The 14,076-nt window shown below is 53.6% G+C and overlaps 7 protein-coding genes across 7 annotated transcripts; 4 read left to right on the forward strand and 3 right to left on the reverse strand.

Moving 5' to 3' along the window:
* Positions 1-282: 282 nt before the first annotated feature.
* On the reverse strand, positions 283-1,917 carry L226DRAFT_530989 (DNA repair protein rad10). The gene is made up of 7 exons (XM_067679986.1): positions 1,759-1,917; positions 1,605-1,708; positions 1,446-1,545; positions 1,358-1,393; positions 1,265-1,305; positions 1,033-1,204; positions 283-974 (listed from the first exon to the last, which is right to left on the reverse strand). Exons 1-7 carry the CDS (start codon positions 1,861-1,863, stop codon positions 438-440), a joined length of 1,095 nt encoding a protein of 364 aa, XP_067539735.1. The 5' UTR covers positions 1,864-1,917; the 3' UTR covers positions 283-437.
* A 945-nt stretch (positions 1,918-2,862) lies between these two features.
* Positions 2,863-5,229, forward strand: L226DRAFT_557846 (uncharacterized protein; the record flags this gene model as incomplete). Its single annotated transcript, XM_067683204.1, has 19 exons — positions 2,863-3,281; positions 3,345-3,423; positions 3,482-3,495; positions 3,555-3,653; positions 3,708-3,717; positions 3,774-3,791; positions 3,848-3,873; positions 3,936-3,961; positions 4,014-4,048; positions 4,107-4,131; positions 4,200-4,211; positions 4,270-4,322; positions 4,375-4,475; positions 4,528-4,574; positions 4,634-4,646; positions 4,705-4,732; positions 4,792-4,849; positions 4,895-5,055; positions 5,167-5,229. Exons 1-19 carry the CDS (start codon positions 2,983-2,985, stop codon positions 5,227-5,229), a joined length of 1,167 nt encoding a protein of 388 aa, XP_067539736.1. The 5' UTR covers positions 2,863-2,982.
* Positions 5,230-5,385: 156 nt separating this feature from the next.
* On the reverse strand, positions 5,386-7,715 carry L226DRAFT_530992 (uncharacterized protein). The gene is made up of 16 exons (XM_067679987.1): positions 7,409-7,715; positions 7,338-7,348; positions 7,230-7,270; positions 7,167-7,178; positions 7,050-7,103; positions 6,988-7,001; positions 6,906-6,934; positions 6,821-6,852; positions 6,705-6,768; positions 6,515-6,646; positions 6,425-6,462; positions 6,312-6,346; positions 6,151-6,254; positions 6,062-6,088; positions 5,937-6,003; positions 5,386-5,884 (listed from the first exon to the last, which is right to left on the reverse strand). The coding sequence occupies exons 1-16, from the start codon at positions 7,483-7,485 to the stop codon at positions 5,635-5,637; spliced, it is 987 nt and encodes a 328-aa protein (XP_067539737.1). The 5' UTR covers positions 7,486-7,715; the 3' UTR covers positions 5,386-5,634.
* A 551-nt stretch (positions 7,716-8,266) lies between these two features.
* On the forward strand, positions 8,267-9,139 carry L226DRAFT_530994 (APG12-domain-containing protein). Its single transcript, XM_067679988.1, has 5 exons — positions 8,267-8,422; positions 8,549-8,685; positions 8,766-8,828; positions 8,884-8,921; positions 8,976-9,139. The coding sequence occupies exons 1-5, from the start codon at positions 8,290-8,292 to the stop codon at positions 8,995-8,997; spliced, it is 393 nt and encodes a 130-aa protein (XP_067539738.1). The 5' UTR covers positions 8,267-8,289; the 3' UTR covers positions 8,998-9,139.
* Positions 9,140-9,299: 160 nt separating this feature from the next.
* Positions 9,300-9,535, reverse strand: L226DRAFT_567339 (uncharacterized protein; the record flags this gene model as incomplete). Its single annotated transcript, XM_067684016.1, has 2 exons — positions 9,300-9,353; positions 9,413-9,535. The coding sequence occupies 2 exons, from the start codon at positions 9,533-9,535 to the stop codon at positions 9,300-9,302; spliced, it is 177 nt and encodes a 58-aa protein (XP_067539739.1).
* Positions 9,536-10,412: 877 nt separating this feature from the next.
* L226DRAFT_530997 (uncharacterized protein) lies at positions 10,413-12,157 on the forward strand. The gene is made up of 4 exons (XM_067679989.1): positions 10,413-10,921; positions 11,041-11,071; positions 11,130-11,282; positions 11,348-12,157. Exons 1-4 carry the CDS (start codon positions 10,634-10,636, stop codon positions 11,992-11,994), a joined length of 1,119 nt encoding a protein of 372 aa, XP_067539740.1. The 5' UTR covers positions 10,413-10,633; the 3' UTR covers positions 11,995-12,157.
* A 201-nt stretch (positions 12,158-12,358) lies between these two features.
* L226DRAFT_242918 (uncharacterized protein) lies at positions 12,359-14,010 on the forward strand. Its single transcript, XM_067673185.1, has 3 exons — positions 12,359-12,683; positions 13,207-13,301; positions 13,354-14,010. Exons 1-3 carry the CDS (start codon positions 12,480-12,482, stop codon positions 13,766-13,768), a joined length of 714 nt encoding a protein of 237 aa, XP_067539741.1. The 5' UTR covers positions 12,359-12,479; the 3' UTR covers positions 13,769-14,010.
* Positions 14,011-14,076: the final 66 nt, after the last annotated feature.

Consider the following 14,076-nt stretch of genomic DNA (forward strand, 5'->3'; position numbering starts at 1 on the left):
GCGACGCTGACGATCATCAGAAGGGCACCTCGCGATTCGCAAATAGGGCAGATGACTGGACGACATGTGCTTCAGGTGGGTAACATCAGGTAACATCCTCTGAGTATCGTTGCTGGGGGATGTTCAGGGAAAGAATAGAAGAAGGCAGCAGCGAATCACCGCCGGCTCCGGAGAAACGGCTTGACCCATGCCCCAGTTTATCCGCGTATGTGGTTGCACATGAGCGCGTCATGCGAAGGCACGGACGCGCCGCGCACCGGCGTTTTGTCGACGAAAGATATCGCGAGTTACATCCTAAGGCGTACCCACAGACTCCGAGACAACTGGAGACTGTCACCGTGAACGAGGTTGAATTCGAGTACAGCAACCATGGCTTGTATTTGTTTGCACCTGTCGGTGCAGAGGATGATAATCAATTGTGTCCAACGGGTCCTGAACTACGACGTCGTCAGCATGGACGGAGCGCCGAACTCTCCTGAACCTTCCCTCAGTCGTTTTCGCTCCCTGCTATCGGCATCACCGTCATCTGTGTCGCTTACGTTGAGATCGAGCTCGATGTCCCACATTGGGCTCGGAGGACGTTTGCGGACGGGTGGCGGCCCAGACTCAGGCTCAGGCGAGCTATTCAGATCAAGCTCGATGTCCCATGCAGGACTACGTGCCCGAGGCGCTCGTGGATGAGGTGCAGGTGGAAGTCGGGGAGGAATAGGTGCTCGCGGCTCGTCCGCTTCTGGAAGAGATGTGCCTTCGACGTCGGTGATGTTGACTTCTCTGCCTTCATCCTTGTCGGCTTGGGTTTCAGTAGCCTGCTGGGTTGCACGAAGCTGCAGCTGGGTGCTGATTGGGATCGCGCTGGTGCTGTTGTTGCGGAAAGGCTTGTTGAACGCGTCTTGTATGCGCTTCGCCTTAACCTGTCCGAAGCCGGGAAGATTCTGAAGTTGTTCCGACGATGCGCGCGAGACCGCAGCGAAGCTCTGCGGAACACCAGGTAAGTAGTCGTGGCAGGCCTCGCCCAGAGTGATCTCAACTTACCCCGAACGATGTACGCAGAGTCTCAACATCGGTCTTGTTGACCTTACTAATGCTTGTGAGGGCGGTGCGCAGCATCGAATGATAGTCCTTGTCGACACGTTCTTTGATTAGGTCAGGCGGCTTGTGCTCGAACTGCTTGTACGTCGAGAGGTAGTACCCCGCTTCCTCGGCACTAAGATGCATGTACTCAATTCAAGAGTAGTACGGCCATGGAGCATAGGTACGAACTCACTTCCACGCGACCATTACGGTAATCTCGTTGATCAAGCATATCTGCATGCGCCTACGTCATTGAGAAATCTTCCAGTGACAATTTGTTACATACCTTCGTCAATTCGCGTATGGGGTCTTGATGCTCGCTCTGTCGCGTTCGTTCAGCACCGAGTGAGAAGTTGAAGAGACGGACGACGGACCACATCACACATCAGGAGAAGGATTCGGAGATTGTATGCATGTCCTAGTCTCTCTATTCGTTGGTGGATATACTCGGGATGTAGCCTATGATATCGTAGACTGACGCATGCAACACAAGATAGAGCGCTGTGCACTGCGACATGAGCAACGATGCGCACCTTAGAAACAACACTCCGGTCGTCCTCCCAACCTGATAGTCGGCGAGAATATCTCCGAACTCCTTGCCAACATTCCTTATGCACTCAAGCACCGGGTTTCCTCTCTGCTCACAAGTCAGGGCTGACGAAACTGCTCATCCACACTCGTTCGCACCTGACAAGGGTTCACAACGATGTTATTTCCACCTCCTGGCACCACAACTGGTGGCTTCGGCTGCCCGCCAAGTCTACTGGAGCCGGCTGCGGCGTTGGGGGACATAGAAGATGGAGAGACTGAGGAGGTTGGCGAACTAGAGTATCTAAGAAGCAAGACCGAAGGGACCAAGGAAAGCGAGTTGGAACTTCGTGTAACAAATCATGTAGGATTTGTTAAAAAGCGATTATTACAGGGTTCTAAGGTGTAAGCAGATGTGGTAATAGCCCCGTTACAGTACACCTTACTTATCTGTCAAGGGAAAACACTCTCCCATCCTCAAATGGCACCCGTCTTACTTATACTGCCATCATCGGTAAGGTCTTGTCTGGCCGTGGTTCCCCGCTGTTCCGGATGGTTTCCTCTACCCTCAATAATGATTTTATGCAGAGTACAGCTTGGGAAAACCATCGAGCCCCGCAATGTTGTTGACCAAAACTTCCCGGACTCCATTATGGTCGTTTGAGGTGGAGATGAGGTCCAAACGTCTTTAAAACCCTACATTGCCTAGACCTCAGACCAGTAGGTGTGCCTCCGTCTGTCCAAGTAAATCAATGCCAACCGCAATCGTTGCTGAATTCGTGTATATTGGCACTGCACCTGGTCCTACTCGAAGAAGACCTTGCCACGCTGCAGGAGGCTCCAGGCCATCTCAGTACTTTGCATCAGTCCCCGCAATCTCGATTCTGATTTGATGGACAGGGCCGATGAAGATGGTATGGGTACACATTCTGCCCGGGTCGGTTCTGCCTTTATCCGCTGCCCGGGGTACGAGCTGGTACGAGCCGTCATTTGTGGCGTTCCTACACATAACTTACGCCACCCCCAGGTTTAACATGACATTCCTGTTGAGTTATATACTACTCATTGCCATGGCGTATGTCGCTAGTCAATTGGACAGCGCTTTCCAACCTTTCCAACCTAAACTCGCGACACCTCCAATTCGCACCTCCTCGGACCTGAATTCACGCTATATCGTGTTCCGGGCCGAGATGGAGCCTACCGCACCTCCGCCTACGCTCGGCGATGCTTGGGATGTTTCAGATGTGTCCACTTATCGCCCGGGTGAATTTCTTGCCCCCGCTCTTCAGGCTGTCGCCTTGCTCGTTCTGGAATGCGTAGCAACGGACCCTGCGATAGACGGTGTCAAGGCTGTTAGCCTTCCGGACGCGCTCAAGATCTGGTATGACGATCGCGAGAGGAAGTCCTCGGTCCATACGTATATGTAATCGCATGAGGCGTAGTCACCTTTTAGTCTCTTTTGCAGCCCTTTTTCCCCTTGGGCTCGGACGCGGACGTACATATACTACATATTGTCCCCGGATTGCTGTCGCCCCCTCCCTGTGTCTGTGCCCCTGTCTTTTTCCCGGTCGACGCACCCTTCCCCTCTCAATTCACTTCTGGTCCAAGATGCCTGCGACAGTCGTTTCTCCGCCGGACCCGACGATTGGTGCTATGTTGATCGGGAGTATTTTGGGAGCGGTGTAAGTGTTTCCGTCACATATCGTCTGTAAGGACGGGATCCTCTGACGCTTCGTGCCGATCAGCGCATATGGATTCACAGCATCCCAGGGATACATGTACTACACCCGTAGTCTGAAGGAGCCACTTCCTATACGTCTATTCGTGAGTGAATGTGTTCTGTTTAATTTACGACAAATGTCGTGAACAACGCATGTTCTAGGTTTTCGCGACATGGTATGCCTGGCGTGTAGTCCGTGAACTTGCAAGCGATTGAGTTCGAGAACCCCGTACAGGTTGTTCGACACTGCGAACACTGCGTTCATGACACATATGCAGTATCACTACTTTCTGAATAACTATGCCAATCCTGCTGCTTTCATGACGCCCGTATGGTACGTCGTGATTCTACTGTTGAATATTGTATTAATGTTCTAACTCATCGCTAGGTCCCTAGTGGTAAGCAACACGTGTTCTTAGTATGACGACGATGTTGAGATACCGACGGTTGTAAGGCGATGGTGTTGCTCACGGTGCGTCTGACTTCTCCCTTCGCTATATGGGCACGTAGTGATGGGTACTTACGCAGGCGGTGGTGAGCTTCATGGTACGCGCGTACGTGACTTCCTTCCGTTCCTACTTTATTGGATAGGCACTCCTGACACAACAGCATGTAGCATGTTCATCCGGAGCGTCTACCAGAGTAAGCACATTGCTACTCCCATCATCTGTCACGACCGACTGACTGTCCACAGTGAGCTATCAGAACCCCGTCCCTGCGATAATCCTGGTGCGTACTATATGCTGTTCACCATACGCGCTCTCACACTGAGGATCGAGTACCATAGGGCCTGCTGTCGTCGTTCAACCTCGGTTCGTGTCTCCCAACTGTCCGCATATACATAGTACTCATCGTTAGAAAAATCTATTCCCGCATGCAGTATGCGGCGTCAGTAAGCATCCTTGTTCCCCTCATATAGCTCGAATACCCGAGGTTGACGTAGCCAACAGTCGCGACGGTGAAGTTCCTCGGTATTGAGGACGGCGACTTCCAGAACATCAAGGTGCGCATACGGCGGCCCGAGCTTCAGGGTCATATTAACGGATTGTGGCCAGGTATTCGTCTACCTCGATTTCGTTTCCGCAATCGCTGCCGACATCAGCGTGGCCGCAGCGTTGCTGGTCTACTTGAGATCTCACAAGGGCGCTTCAGTGAAGTATGCGTCGATAGCATGTGCACCAGCAAGGTATTTGACGCGGAAATCACAGGACTCAATCCATGCTCCAGAAGCTACAGATGTACATCATTGGCACTGGTGAGATGTTGTGGTTGTTCTCTGTCCTATACCATGCTGATGTGTTTGCCGTCTCTTAGGTTCGCTGACGGTGTGCGTTGTCCAACTCGTGCCTTATGTCGAACAATACTGAACACTCCCTCACCTTCAGAGTCATTGCCGTGGTTGCACTGATAACCGTGAGTGCTGCCGCTTCTCTCCCACATATTTCTGTTTTCTAACTGAATGACGTTGCCAGTTCGCCGCCATGCCCCACAAGTTCGTTTTCCTCACGCCGTTCATGATCTGGAGCAAGTGTACGTTATTGCTTCATATCCCTTCCGTGGCACTTCCTCTCACAGTACACCACGCGTCCCATGCAGTCTACACGAACGCCCTCCTCTCGTCACTCAACACGGCCAAGCGTGCCAACGACGCCGTCGTCAGTGTCAGCCTGAACAACGTCACCACCCCGCGGTACCCTGGTCAGCTGGCCGGTTCCAACAACACCCAGTCAGGCCAGGTACGTGTCGCTGACTTCTCAAACTTTCTCTAACTCTCGGACATGTGTTCTGACCCTCGTTTTACTTTGCGTTACATCTCTCATGACGACTCGCTCAACTTCCGTCGCCAGATCACCACGGGGCCGGAAATCACAATCCAGCGCATCACCGAGAGCGACGAGGACCTCAAGTGAGCACTGTGATTTTACTCTCAACCTACGACTTCCCACTCACCTATGTATCTATAAGGGCAAGCTACCCCCTCGGGAAGGGGCTGTGAGGCCGGGCTTACCTCGTCCTCTACGGAACGCTCCCTTGTTGGAACTCGTCCCTGCATCCCATACACAGGTGTCATACTAGTACATTCTTCGGTATAATGCAACGCTCGCTCCTTATTGCGACATTCTCTTAGACTACTCGATTGGGAATGGACATGAGACAGTGTGACGAGCAGCAACTGCTCCAGTCAAATAACGGCGCTTTCAGTGAGCCCGATAAGCTAGCGATACAGTGAGTGTGGGTGGTCATGTTTGCGTGGTACAAATAACGTGGTTCTTCCATCTTCTCTGCATCCCTGTATCCATCTATCCAACCCGCGCCTAGTGCAACCGTGTGCCGAGCTGCTGGCACTCTCGCTCGATCGAGTACAGTTCTATGTCGAACGACTCAGTACCGTACTCCACATCCCGTGAGGGCGTGAAGTGCGGCACCCCAAGCGAAATCTGGTGAGAGGGCGGCAGTGGAGGGTCGTCCCAGGTGAGGTCGCTGTCACCGTACCGCGCAGCGGCATATGACTTTAGGTTGAGGACCAGGCGGGAGCCGGCGATGTTCACCATTGCCAGAGCGAAGCTGCATGCATTTCCAGTGAGCGGAGATGATTCGGAGTGCCGTTAAGACGTACTATCGTGCCAGGCCTAAGAGGTCCGAACCAGCAAGGGCCCATACCAGGAGAGAGAAGAGGGAGCAAACTGTATGCAGTCAGTCTCAGGAAGAGGAAGATTCGCTGGCTAGGCAAGAGTAACATACATGTTACAGCGATGAAGTACAACATTCCTGTGTGAGATTGATGCTTAGTAGGGAACGAACAGGCATAGGATAACAGTAATGCTCCGTACCGTCACGATAAAGGAGGAGGGAGAGGGATGTCAGCGATTCCCGCTGCCCTTGAACGAACATTGCTCTGATGGTGAGCATGAAAAGGAGAGTCTCAAAGACCACGCTGTACAATCGTTGAGTCGGCATGGACACTGCAGACATATGCTGAATCAGTACTCACGTTGGTAGCCATATGGCCCAGAGGTAATTCGGAGCCTATACAAGCCACCGTACAATCATCAGCACACACGACACATCATGAACCAGAGAAGGAATGGCAGAGGGTAGACGTACGCTTCCTACGCAGGCATGATGGTATGGGCGAAGATGCGCTGCGATCTGCCTGTCAGCATCATCCTCTCATCATTCGAAGACACGACGTACCAATAATGGGTATCAGGGATGCCGTAGTAATCCCAGCCGAAATGGCGAAGTACAAGAATCCTCCAATCCATAACAGTCTGCACACCCATCGTTGACCATTGTAGATGGCGTAAACACGCCATGCTACGATAGCTGCCATTGCAAATTGCTGTCAAGGCCCTCCTCCAGTATCATATGGAGATAAACGCACCATGGATGGAGATGTACGACGCGATCGTCAAGTAGCCCTGCACCACCGTCCACACTTTGCAGAACTTCATAGCCCGTTAGCGAGACGTCGCCTCGTGCGCGGCATGTGCTTCGTACCATAATAGAAGCCGCTGCATTCCCAAAGGACTCTGTGGCCATGCTATGAGCATATGGCGGATTGATGGATTGTTGGGAAGCGCACCGTAGATATCCAAGGCCAATATGATGGGACTGTTCGAACGTTGTTACCTTCCCGATGAAACCTATTGACACTGGTCACTCACATGACATAGCGATTCTGCGCGGCTGTGAGTGAGGAGACGGACAGCGGGACAAGTGAACTCACGACGAGGAAGATGGTAGAGACAACGCCTTTCCGGGCGCGCCAAATCAGAAGAACCTAGGGGCAAGTGTTGAGGGATGGCGAATCGCGCTGCAAGTGTTTGCTCAGAAGATAGCCCACCTCATCTGTGAGCTGAGGGAGACATGAGCTGAGGGACGGAGAGAGAGTTGGCTGAAGACGTACCGTAACGAAATGGTCGTAAAGGAGTGCAGTAAAGCCGACGACTGGCATGCGGAAAACGCGTGTTCGGTCAGTGTGTCACCTTCGTCCGGGACGATCCTTGACACTCACGGGTCATGACGCTATCCCAACAAAACGTGTAAGGGCATGCACAGGCTAAACATACATAGGCCATAACTCACTTGACTGCGGTGCCATGGGCGAGGAGCGTCTGAAGCGGCTCATCGAAGGGTACATCCATAGCAGCGGAAGATGACATCGTGTCAATCAGCTCTCAGTCATTGACACCAAGGTCGGGGGTGCCCAGAGGCAGGTGTACGCGGCGAAGGACGTGCGGAGGTGTTCGGGACCCAACCGCCTTCCCTTTGTTTTTATTGTACGGGCGCAGTTCGGTTAGGATGGCTTATCACGGTACATGGATGACGGGGGCTGGGTTGCGGTGCCGGTCGAGATGGATCATCTTGGTCCAATCTTCGTTGTCGATTCGAATTCGAAGGCCACCGCCTGGCAACTAGGTTCGATTAGGAAACTTGCAACAAATGCTGTCCTGAAGCGGAAGCAAATGCGGACGTGGAGGTACACGCGCCCTCACCGGCTTCACCCGTCCCGTCTAGAGCCCGGTATTCTAGTCCGCGAGGCTCGTGGGGACAGAACCAGTTGGGCTTAGTGTCCTCCGCTATTTTACTTCCGTCAATTTTAGTTGAACCTCGAGGACGCACCTGAGAGCATATCGCACCGCTCCGGGGGGAACTGAACAAAAGATCCGGGTCATACTTCTTGCGCCGGTGCGGGAAGACAGCCTTGTGGCGCCATATGTCCAGCGCAGCGGGTGGGAAGAGAACACGACTCCAGTGCACGAACCGTATCGTGCACTCCTGAATACGAGCTTTATGTGTAGGCAACCAGCAGCGGATGCTGTTGGTATCATCGGCGTCGGTGTTGGAGAATCGAAAACAACCTGAAGGCAACTGAGAGCGCTGAGGCTCATCGGCGCTAGAAGGTAGTTGGCTGAAGCGCCCGGATTCGGACGAGCGCACTGTCAGTGTGCATCCCAGCCTCAACCATGGCTCTCCCCGGCAGTCCAGAGCCCCATACCCGCACACTGCCCTCGGCATGGACTTCTCTTGACGGCGGAAATGTTATGCACGAAGCCCAGGAGGCCCTTGAGACGTACAAGAAGAAGGATGCGAACAAAGGTGGGGCACTCCCTGTCCCTGACCGCATACCCAAGCTGACACTTTCTGCATCAACTGTCCTTTGACTGGCATGCCTCGCTGAATTGGGAATATCCATTGATGTCTTCCTTCCTGTGCTTATTGCAGTCGTTGTGCGGTTCAAGGCTGTGGGGAACGCACCAATCATGAAACAGAACTTCTACAAGATCACTGCGTCGAACAGGTTCCAAGCTGTCATCCAATTCTTGAGGAAGGAGCTAGGATGGAAGCAGGGAGACCCATTAGTGAGTTAATCCGTTTGTCTTGCGCACAGGAAGACCATGTCTGTGGTACGGGATAACCCTGACATCATTGGTCGCTACAGTTCACCTACATCAACCTCGCATTCTCCCCAGCCCCAGACGACACCGTCGCTAATCTGTTCAAGGTGGGTGATTGTTATATGTCATTGGTTGCTGCACGAGTGCTCAGGAAGTTGCTAGTCCTTCTCAACCGATGGACACCTAATAGTCAACTATAGGTGCGTGTCTTGACCTTGATCACAGCTTCTGTGCTGACGGCTTCCAAAACGCAGTACAACCGCCGCTTGGGGTTAATTGTCAATGCTTGACCGTTCCTGTCTTTTTTGCTCGACCTGTACTGCATAGCTTTTGTGATCATGTTCCGGGATGTCATCTGTATGATATGAGCAGGACAGTATCGAGGAGTGCGCAGGAGCGTTTGGCATGGTACCATCTGGTGAGTCAACAATGAATCCTGCTATTTTCCCGTGATCCGCAAGACTTCACAATCGATACCCATATATTCGTTACGCCATCAAGAACACGGTCCGTTCCAATCACCCCGGTTACCTTCGCATTCATCTCAAGATCGTTGAAGCCTGGCTGTATCGCCATACCTATTTCAAGACGATCATCTCCTGTACGCGCGTGCCGAGGTCTACTGCGTCTCCCTGCATGACATTCAGTGACCCCAAATGCGTGTGGCCTTTCGCACCAGTGCCTGACATACCCCCGATGGACGCTTCAAGAGCTGCTCGCCCCACGCGCCGTTGGCTTCCTCTCGCCCGAGTGAATGCACATGAGGACCATGACCGACGCGAGCTAGGCGACCCTGCTCGAAGATGATGGACATCGATACCGCTGTCCATCGCGCGCTGACTGTCTTGGGCTTTCCTGAGGATATGTTCATGTGCATCTTCAGCGTACACATGCCCATGCCCATCATACATGGAGAAGGTGCGCATGCATTCCGTTGGTCGCAGGAGGAGATTCTGATCGTGAAGCAGACCCCAGACAAGAGCATGTTTGCGTAGGGACGGTCGCGCCCACTCTCGATACTCCGACAGTGTTCTACTCGCCCCTTCTCCATCGGAGTTTGCGTAAGTTCTGAGCAGGCTTGTCATTCGGCTATGGAGGTGAGTACAATGCATTCCCGTCGCCATTTCCTCAGCCTGTCTCGAACACGCACCGCTCAGATAACGACACATGGAGTTTCGTACTATGTATTCTGCCGAGCTACTCCAGCGCACGTCCGCAAGCCCATGGCGTCCGCATCCGTCTTCTCGTCGTTAAGTTTCCGGTAATCAACAGGGCGCAGTTCCCTATGAACGTGTCATTTTGGCCACATGATAGTCATTGAACTTTGGCGATGCGCTATGTACTGATAGCCAGTCTCATCAACGGTACAGAGTATCATATGGATGTCACCAGCTTGGCGGGCTCGATGTAGTATAGCTGCAGCTGCGTGCTATGGCTTTGAAATGCCTTCCAGGTGATTCACGCCATCATAGGACGATCCACCGCCCTCATCGTAGTACTCTTATATATGTGCAGTTCAATACCCTTAGACCAAGGCGAGAAGACGTTGAGAGAGGAAGTTGAGGGATTTGTGCGGCCCGGGCCGTAGATCTCATGCCCGACCGACCGGATTTATCATTTGGGGCCTGACGGTTTCGGGAGCTCTTCGTCCTCAACTTCTACTTACGACCCTGGGGCGTTCGGCATGTGCGGGGTGTGTGGCTACACAACTGGTCTATCGGATGCTTTTACTGCGGACTTGCTGGACTTTCCCCGAGCCGAAGCAAGACGGGAGCAACGGCTCTCCAGGTGGGTGTATCAAACGGTCCGGTGACCCAGATAGCACATCCATGACGCTCCACGCTCGTTCCTCGAGCTCAGCTTCGACGGGTTTCCTTGGCCGTGGGACCAGTGCCCTTCACATCCTCCTACCATGTTCCTGCTCGCAGCTCTCGTCCTCCTCGTGCTCGTCGTGCAGCTTGCCTGGGCTGCGGACACCCCGACGGTGAATGGAATCATGAGGCTGAAGAACCTGGTGGAGCAGTGCGCGTTCAGCCTGGACGGCCATGAGTTTGACCTGTGCCCAGTCTTGAACGGGAACGATGGAGGCTGGTCGGTGGAGTTCGAGCGAAGGACGCCCCCGACGGTCACGAAGACATCATACCGCATTGATTTGAAGGCGCCGCTGAAGAGGGATGAAGCTTTGCCGGGACATGAACAGGTTCGTGAACAGTCTGGGTTGGTCGTGTGTTCTTTTCGATTGCGATTGTTTTGCCACGGCGTCCGCTTCCCCCTCCAAGTCACACGCCATGGCATTTACTTGACGCTTTGAATCACCAGTGTCCGGCCGGGACATGGATATGCCAGACTGGTACGTTCTTTAACCTCTTTTGCTTCCGATATAGCCTGATGCGCTCTCGGCATGACAGTATCCAACCGCCGCCCCCGTCATGAAGGTGAAGAGCCCCGGGTACTGCAGGTCGTTCCCGTTGCAGGCGCGATGAATCTGCCGAACGTTACCAGTTACCATCCTGGTGTGAACATAACCGCACAATTCGTAGCACCTCGCGATAATCCGAACCGTAAGCTGCTTATCGCATCTCAAATATAGCGGCGACACACCGATTCTGACTCTAGCACCGCACAGGCCACGTTCTACATATCCGTCTGCACGGCGGATACTACGTTTACGGCGCACAGAAGGCGGACTTCCAGTTCGTCTGCGACACTGCCGCCGATGAGCCCACTGCCCCGACCTACTCCTGGACGTGGAACGGCACGCACACCTTCCAATGGCGCTCTCGGCATGCCTGTGCCTCCATGCGTGCGAAGCCCCTACCTAGCAAGGACCGCCCTACTCAACCGCCTGAAGACTCCGAAGACGAAACCACCCCCCCGACAGACGATGAATCTCCCACCGACGGCCAGCCGGAGGAGCTCGTCGACGCACACCCTTTCTCCGGGCACACAGCACGATCGACAATGATCCTTCTGCTCTCGTCCTTCACGGCCGTCGTGACCCTCACGTACCTTGCCTGGCACCCGCCGGCCCGGGTTCGCCAGTACGTGACGCGCTTCGTCAAGGCGCATCCGCGATTGGGACGGTGGCGGGTAGGTGAGAGCGTGCTCGTGCGCTGGGCGTACGAAGATCTCGAGATGGATGAGGACTTTGGCTACGGGGAGGGCGAGGAAGATACCATGGTGAACTTCGCGCCGGAAGAGGAGGCTGGTGAGGGCATACCTTTGAAGCCATCGCCGCGAAAGGGGCGGTGGCCGAGTTACGGCACGGCATAGATATCAGGGAGGATTGGGGTTGTGTTTGCTGAGGTCATGGTTGTATCGCTTTGTTTGCTTTGATGTATTCCCTGCTGTAGATATATGTGCCATCAGACGGTTCCCCTCTGTATGCATGCTGTACCGTTATGGTGTATTCTACTAGATGTTGTTGGACTGTCTATTGCGATCTGGTCTCTTCGGGTAATTTACCCGCTCCTTTCAAGACATCGGATGCTGTAATTACTCGCCAACAACGCGAAGCTCCATTGAAGTGCCAGAGGAGAAGTTATGGCGGACGGAGGTTTGATAAGCGCTCAAGCGCCATACGCAATACCACAATCTCGAAGTTAACTTTATTCATCTACATCATCTCTAGCGCAGCCTTTGACTTCAACTGTCAACATCCCGTTCTACGCCATCTCACACAACAGATTGCAACAATAGTGCGAAGCAAGTTCTTTCCTCCCTCGAACGCGACGCCATCCTTGGCTAGACTCGCCAACATGTTCTTCACTGGCACTATGCGGCTGCTCGGTACAGCACTACTCATCGTCCAGCTTGTCTCTGCGAATATCTATCCTACATCGCCATACTCTCGTACCATCTTCACTGCCGGGCGCATGAACACGGTCGAGTGGGTCGACGACGGCACACAGCCCTATGTGGAAGAGATGGGTCTCGTCAAGATTGATCTCTATGTCGGCGAGGTACGTCCCCGATACCTGCTCCCTTGTAAGGCATAAGGTCCTTGGAACAGACCCGGCGGTTTTGTTGCTACTTTTCTGGAGATTGGGCGGACGCGGTCTCTAGCCGGCATACTTCGTTGAATCAAAGTCCCTTGACCTCTTACGAGGCTGAGACACACGGGAGCGGATATTTCATTGTCACGTCATCAGGCCTTGGGGTCTTCGAGCGAGTTGACCGAGAGATGGGCGCATATATGCACACTCAAGTCGTCCCAGTGTTGATGTCGAGGAGACGCGTTGCATGTTTAGTCGCGCCAATATGCTGTCCGCCCGTGAAGAAGGAAGTGTTACAGAGGCACTCATGCGCAAAGATGTTCCACCGACCGTTAGACGAGGATACAGAGTTGCGATTTGAGCACCGCACCGCTCGGTGCCATAAAGACTCGGAAGTGATCACACATTTCGAGGCATTCGTGTGATGCCCGCATTACCGAGTTCGACCCTCCCTGCCTGGGGCAAGCAGCTGGACTAATCAGGATGGTAGGACTACGTAGTGACTCTCGCCGATCTGATCGATCCGGGAAGTCTATCGCAAGACGTGTGGATATCTCCATCGTGGCGGCACAACGGCTCAGACTAGTGCGTATCTTTTCCCTCTACATGCACGAAAGCGGTGCCTCACCTCTCGCAGCCACATCCGGTTCATCTGCCAGGAACCAGCCGTCACCATCTACAGTGCCGACTTCACGATTACTGGCATGACAAACTTGTACCCCCTCGACGGACCCTCCATCGATGACTACAACGCGACAGACCCGAACGTCGTCTACGTCACGCCCATGCTCACACTCGTTCTTCCTGGATCTACAGTAGTCTCTGCGCTCAAACCGACACCGTCCACCATCTCTCCTTCTCCTTCTGCGACAGCGCCCTCAGTCTCGACTTACGAAGACCAAGGCTTGGACTCACGCATGCGAGGTCATCGGCTTTCTGACGCGGGTGTTGCAAGCATTCGCAAGCGAACGACTGTCGACATGGAGTACCTCAAGTTTCAGAGCGTGTTCGTCTTCTGGCCGACGCTCATCGGCATCGCTATGGCTTTATGAGCTGCTCAACCTGATTGTCGGCCGGCCGTTCGCAAGCCCGTCGCTCGGATTCGGAGCTTGGCTCGTCGGAATTTCAATGTGATTCCAATCTCTATGACCCTGTTTCTGCTGTCTATTCAACGTTCGATGTACCGAAACCTTGTATGTGGGTGCCGCTCTTCGTGTAGAATCCTGTCGTTCATCGCTATGTACAAACTCTATCCCAACCAATCAGAAAATAAATCGTAATTCGCCATCAGGGAGAGGACGGCCCACGGGGAGCAGCGGAAGTCAGCGGAACAGTTAAACGCCGGCCGAAACATCGGCGC

This window comes from Lentinus tigrinus, assembly GCF_003813185.1.
Source record: "Lentinus tigrinus ALCF2SS1-7 unplaced genomic scaffold L226scaffold_4, whole genome shotgun sequence".
NCBI classification, from domain to species: Eukaryota; Fungi; Basidiomycota; class Agaricomycetes; order Polyporales; family Polyporaceae; genus Lentinus; species Lentinus tigrinus.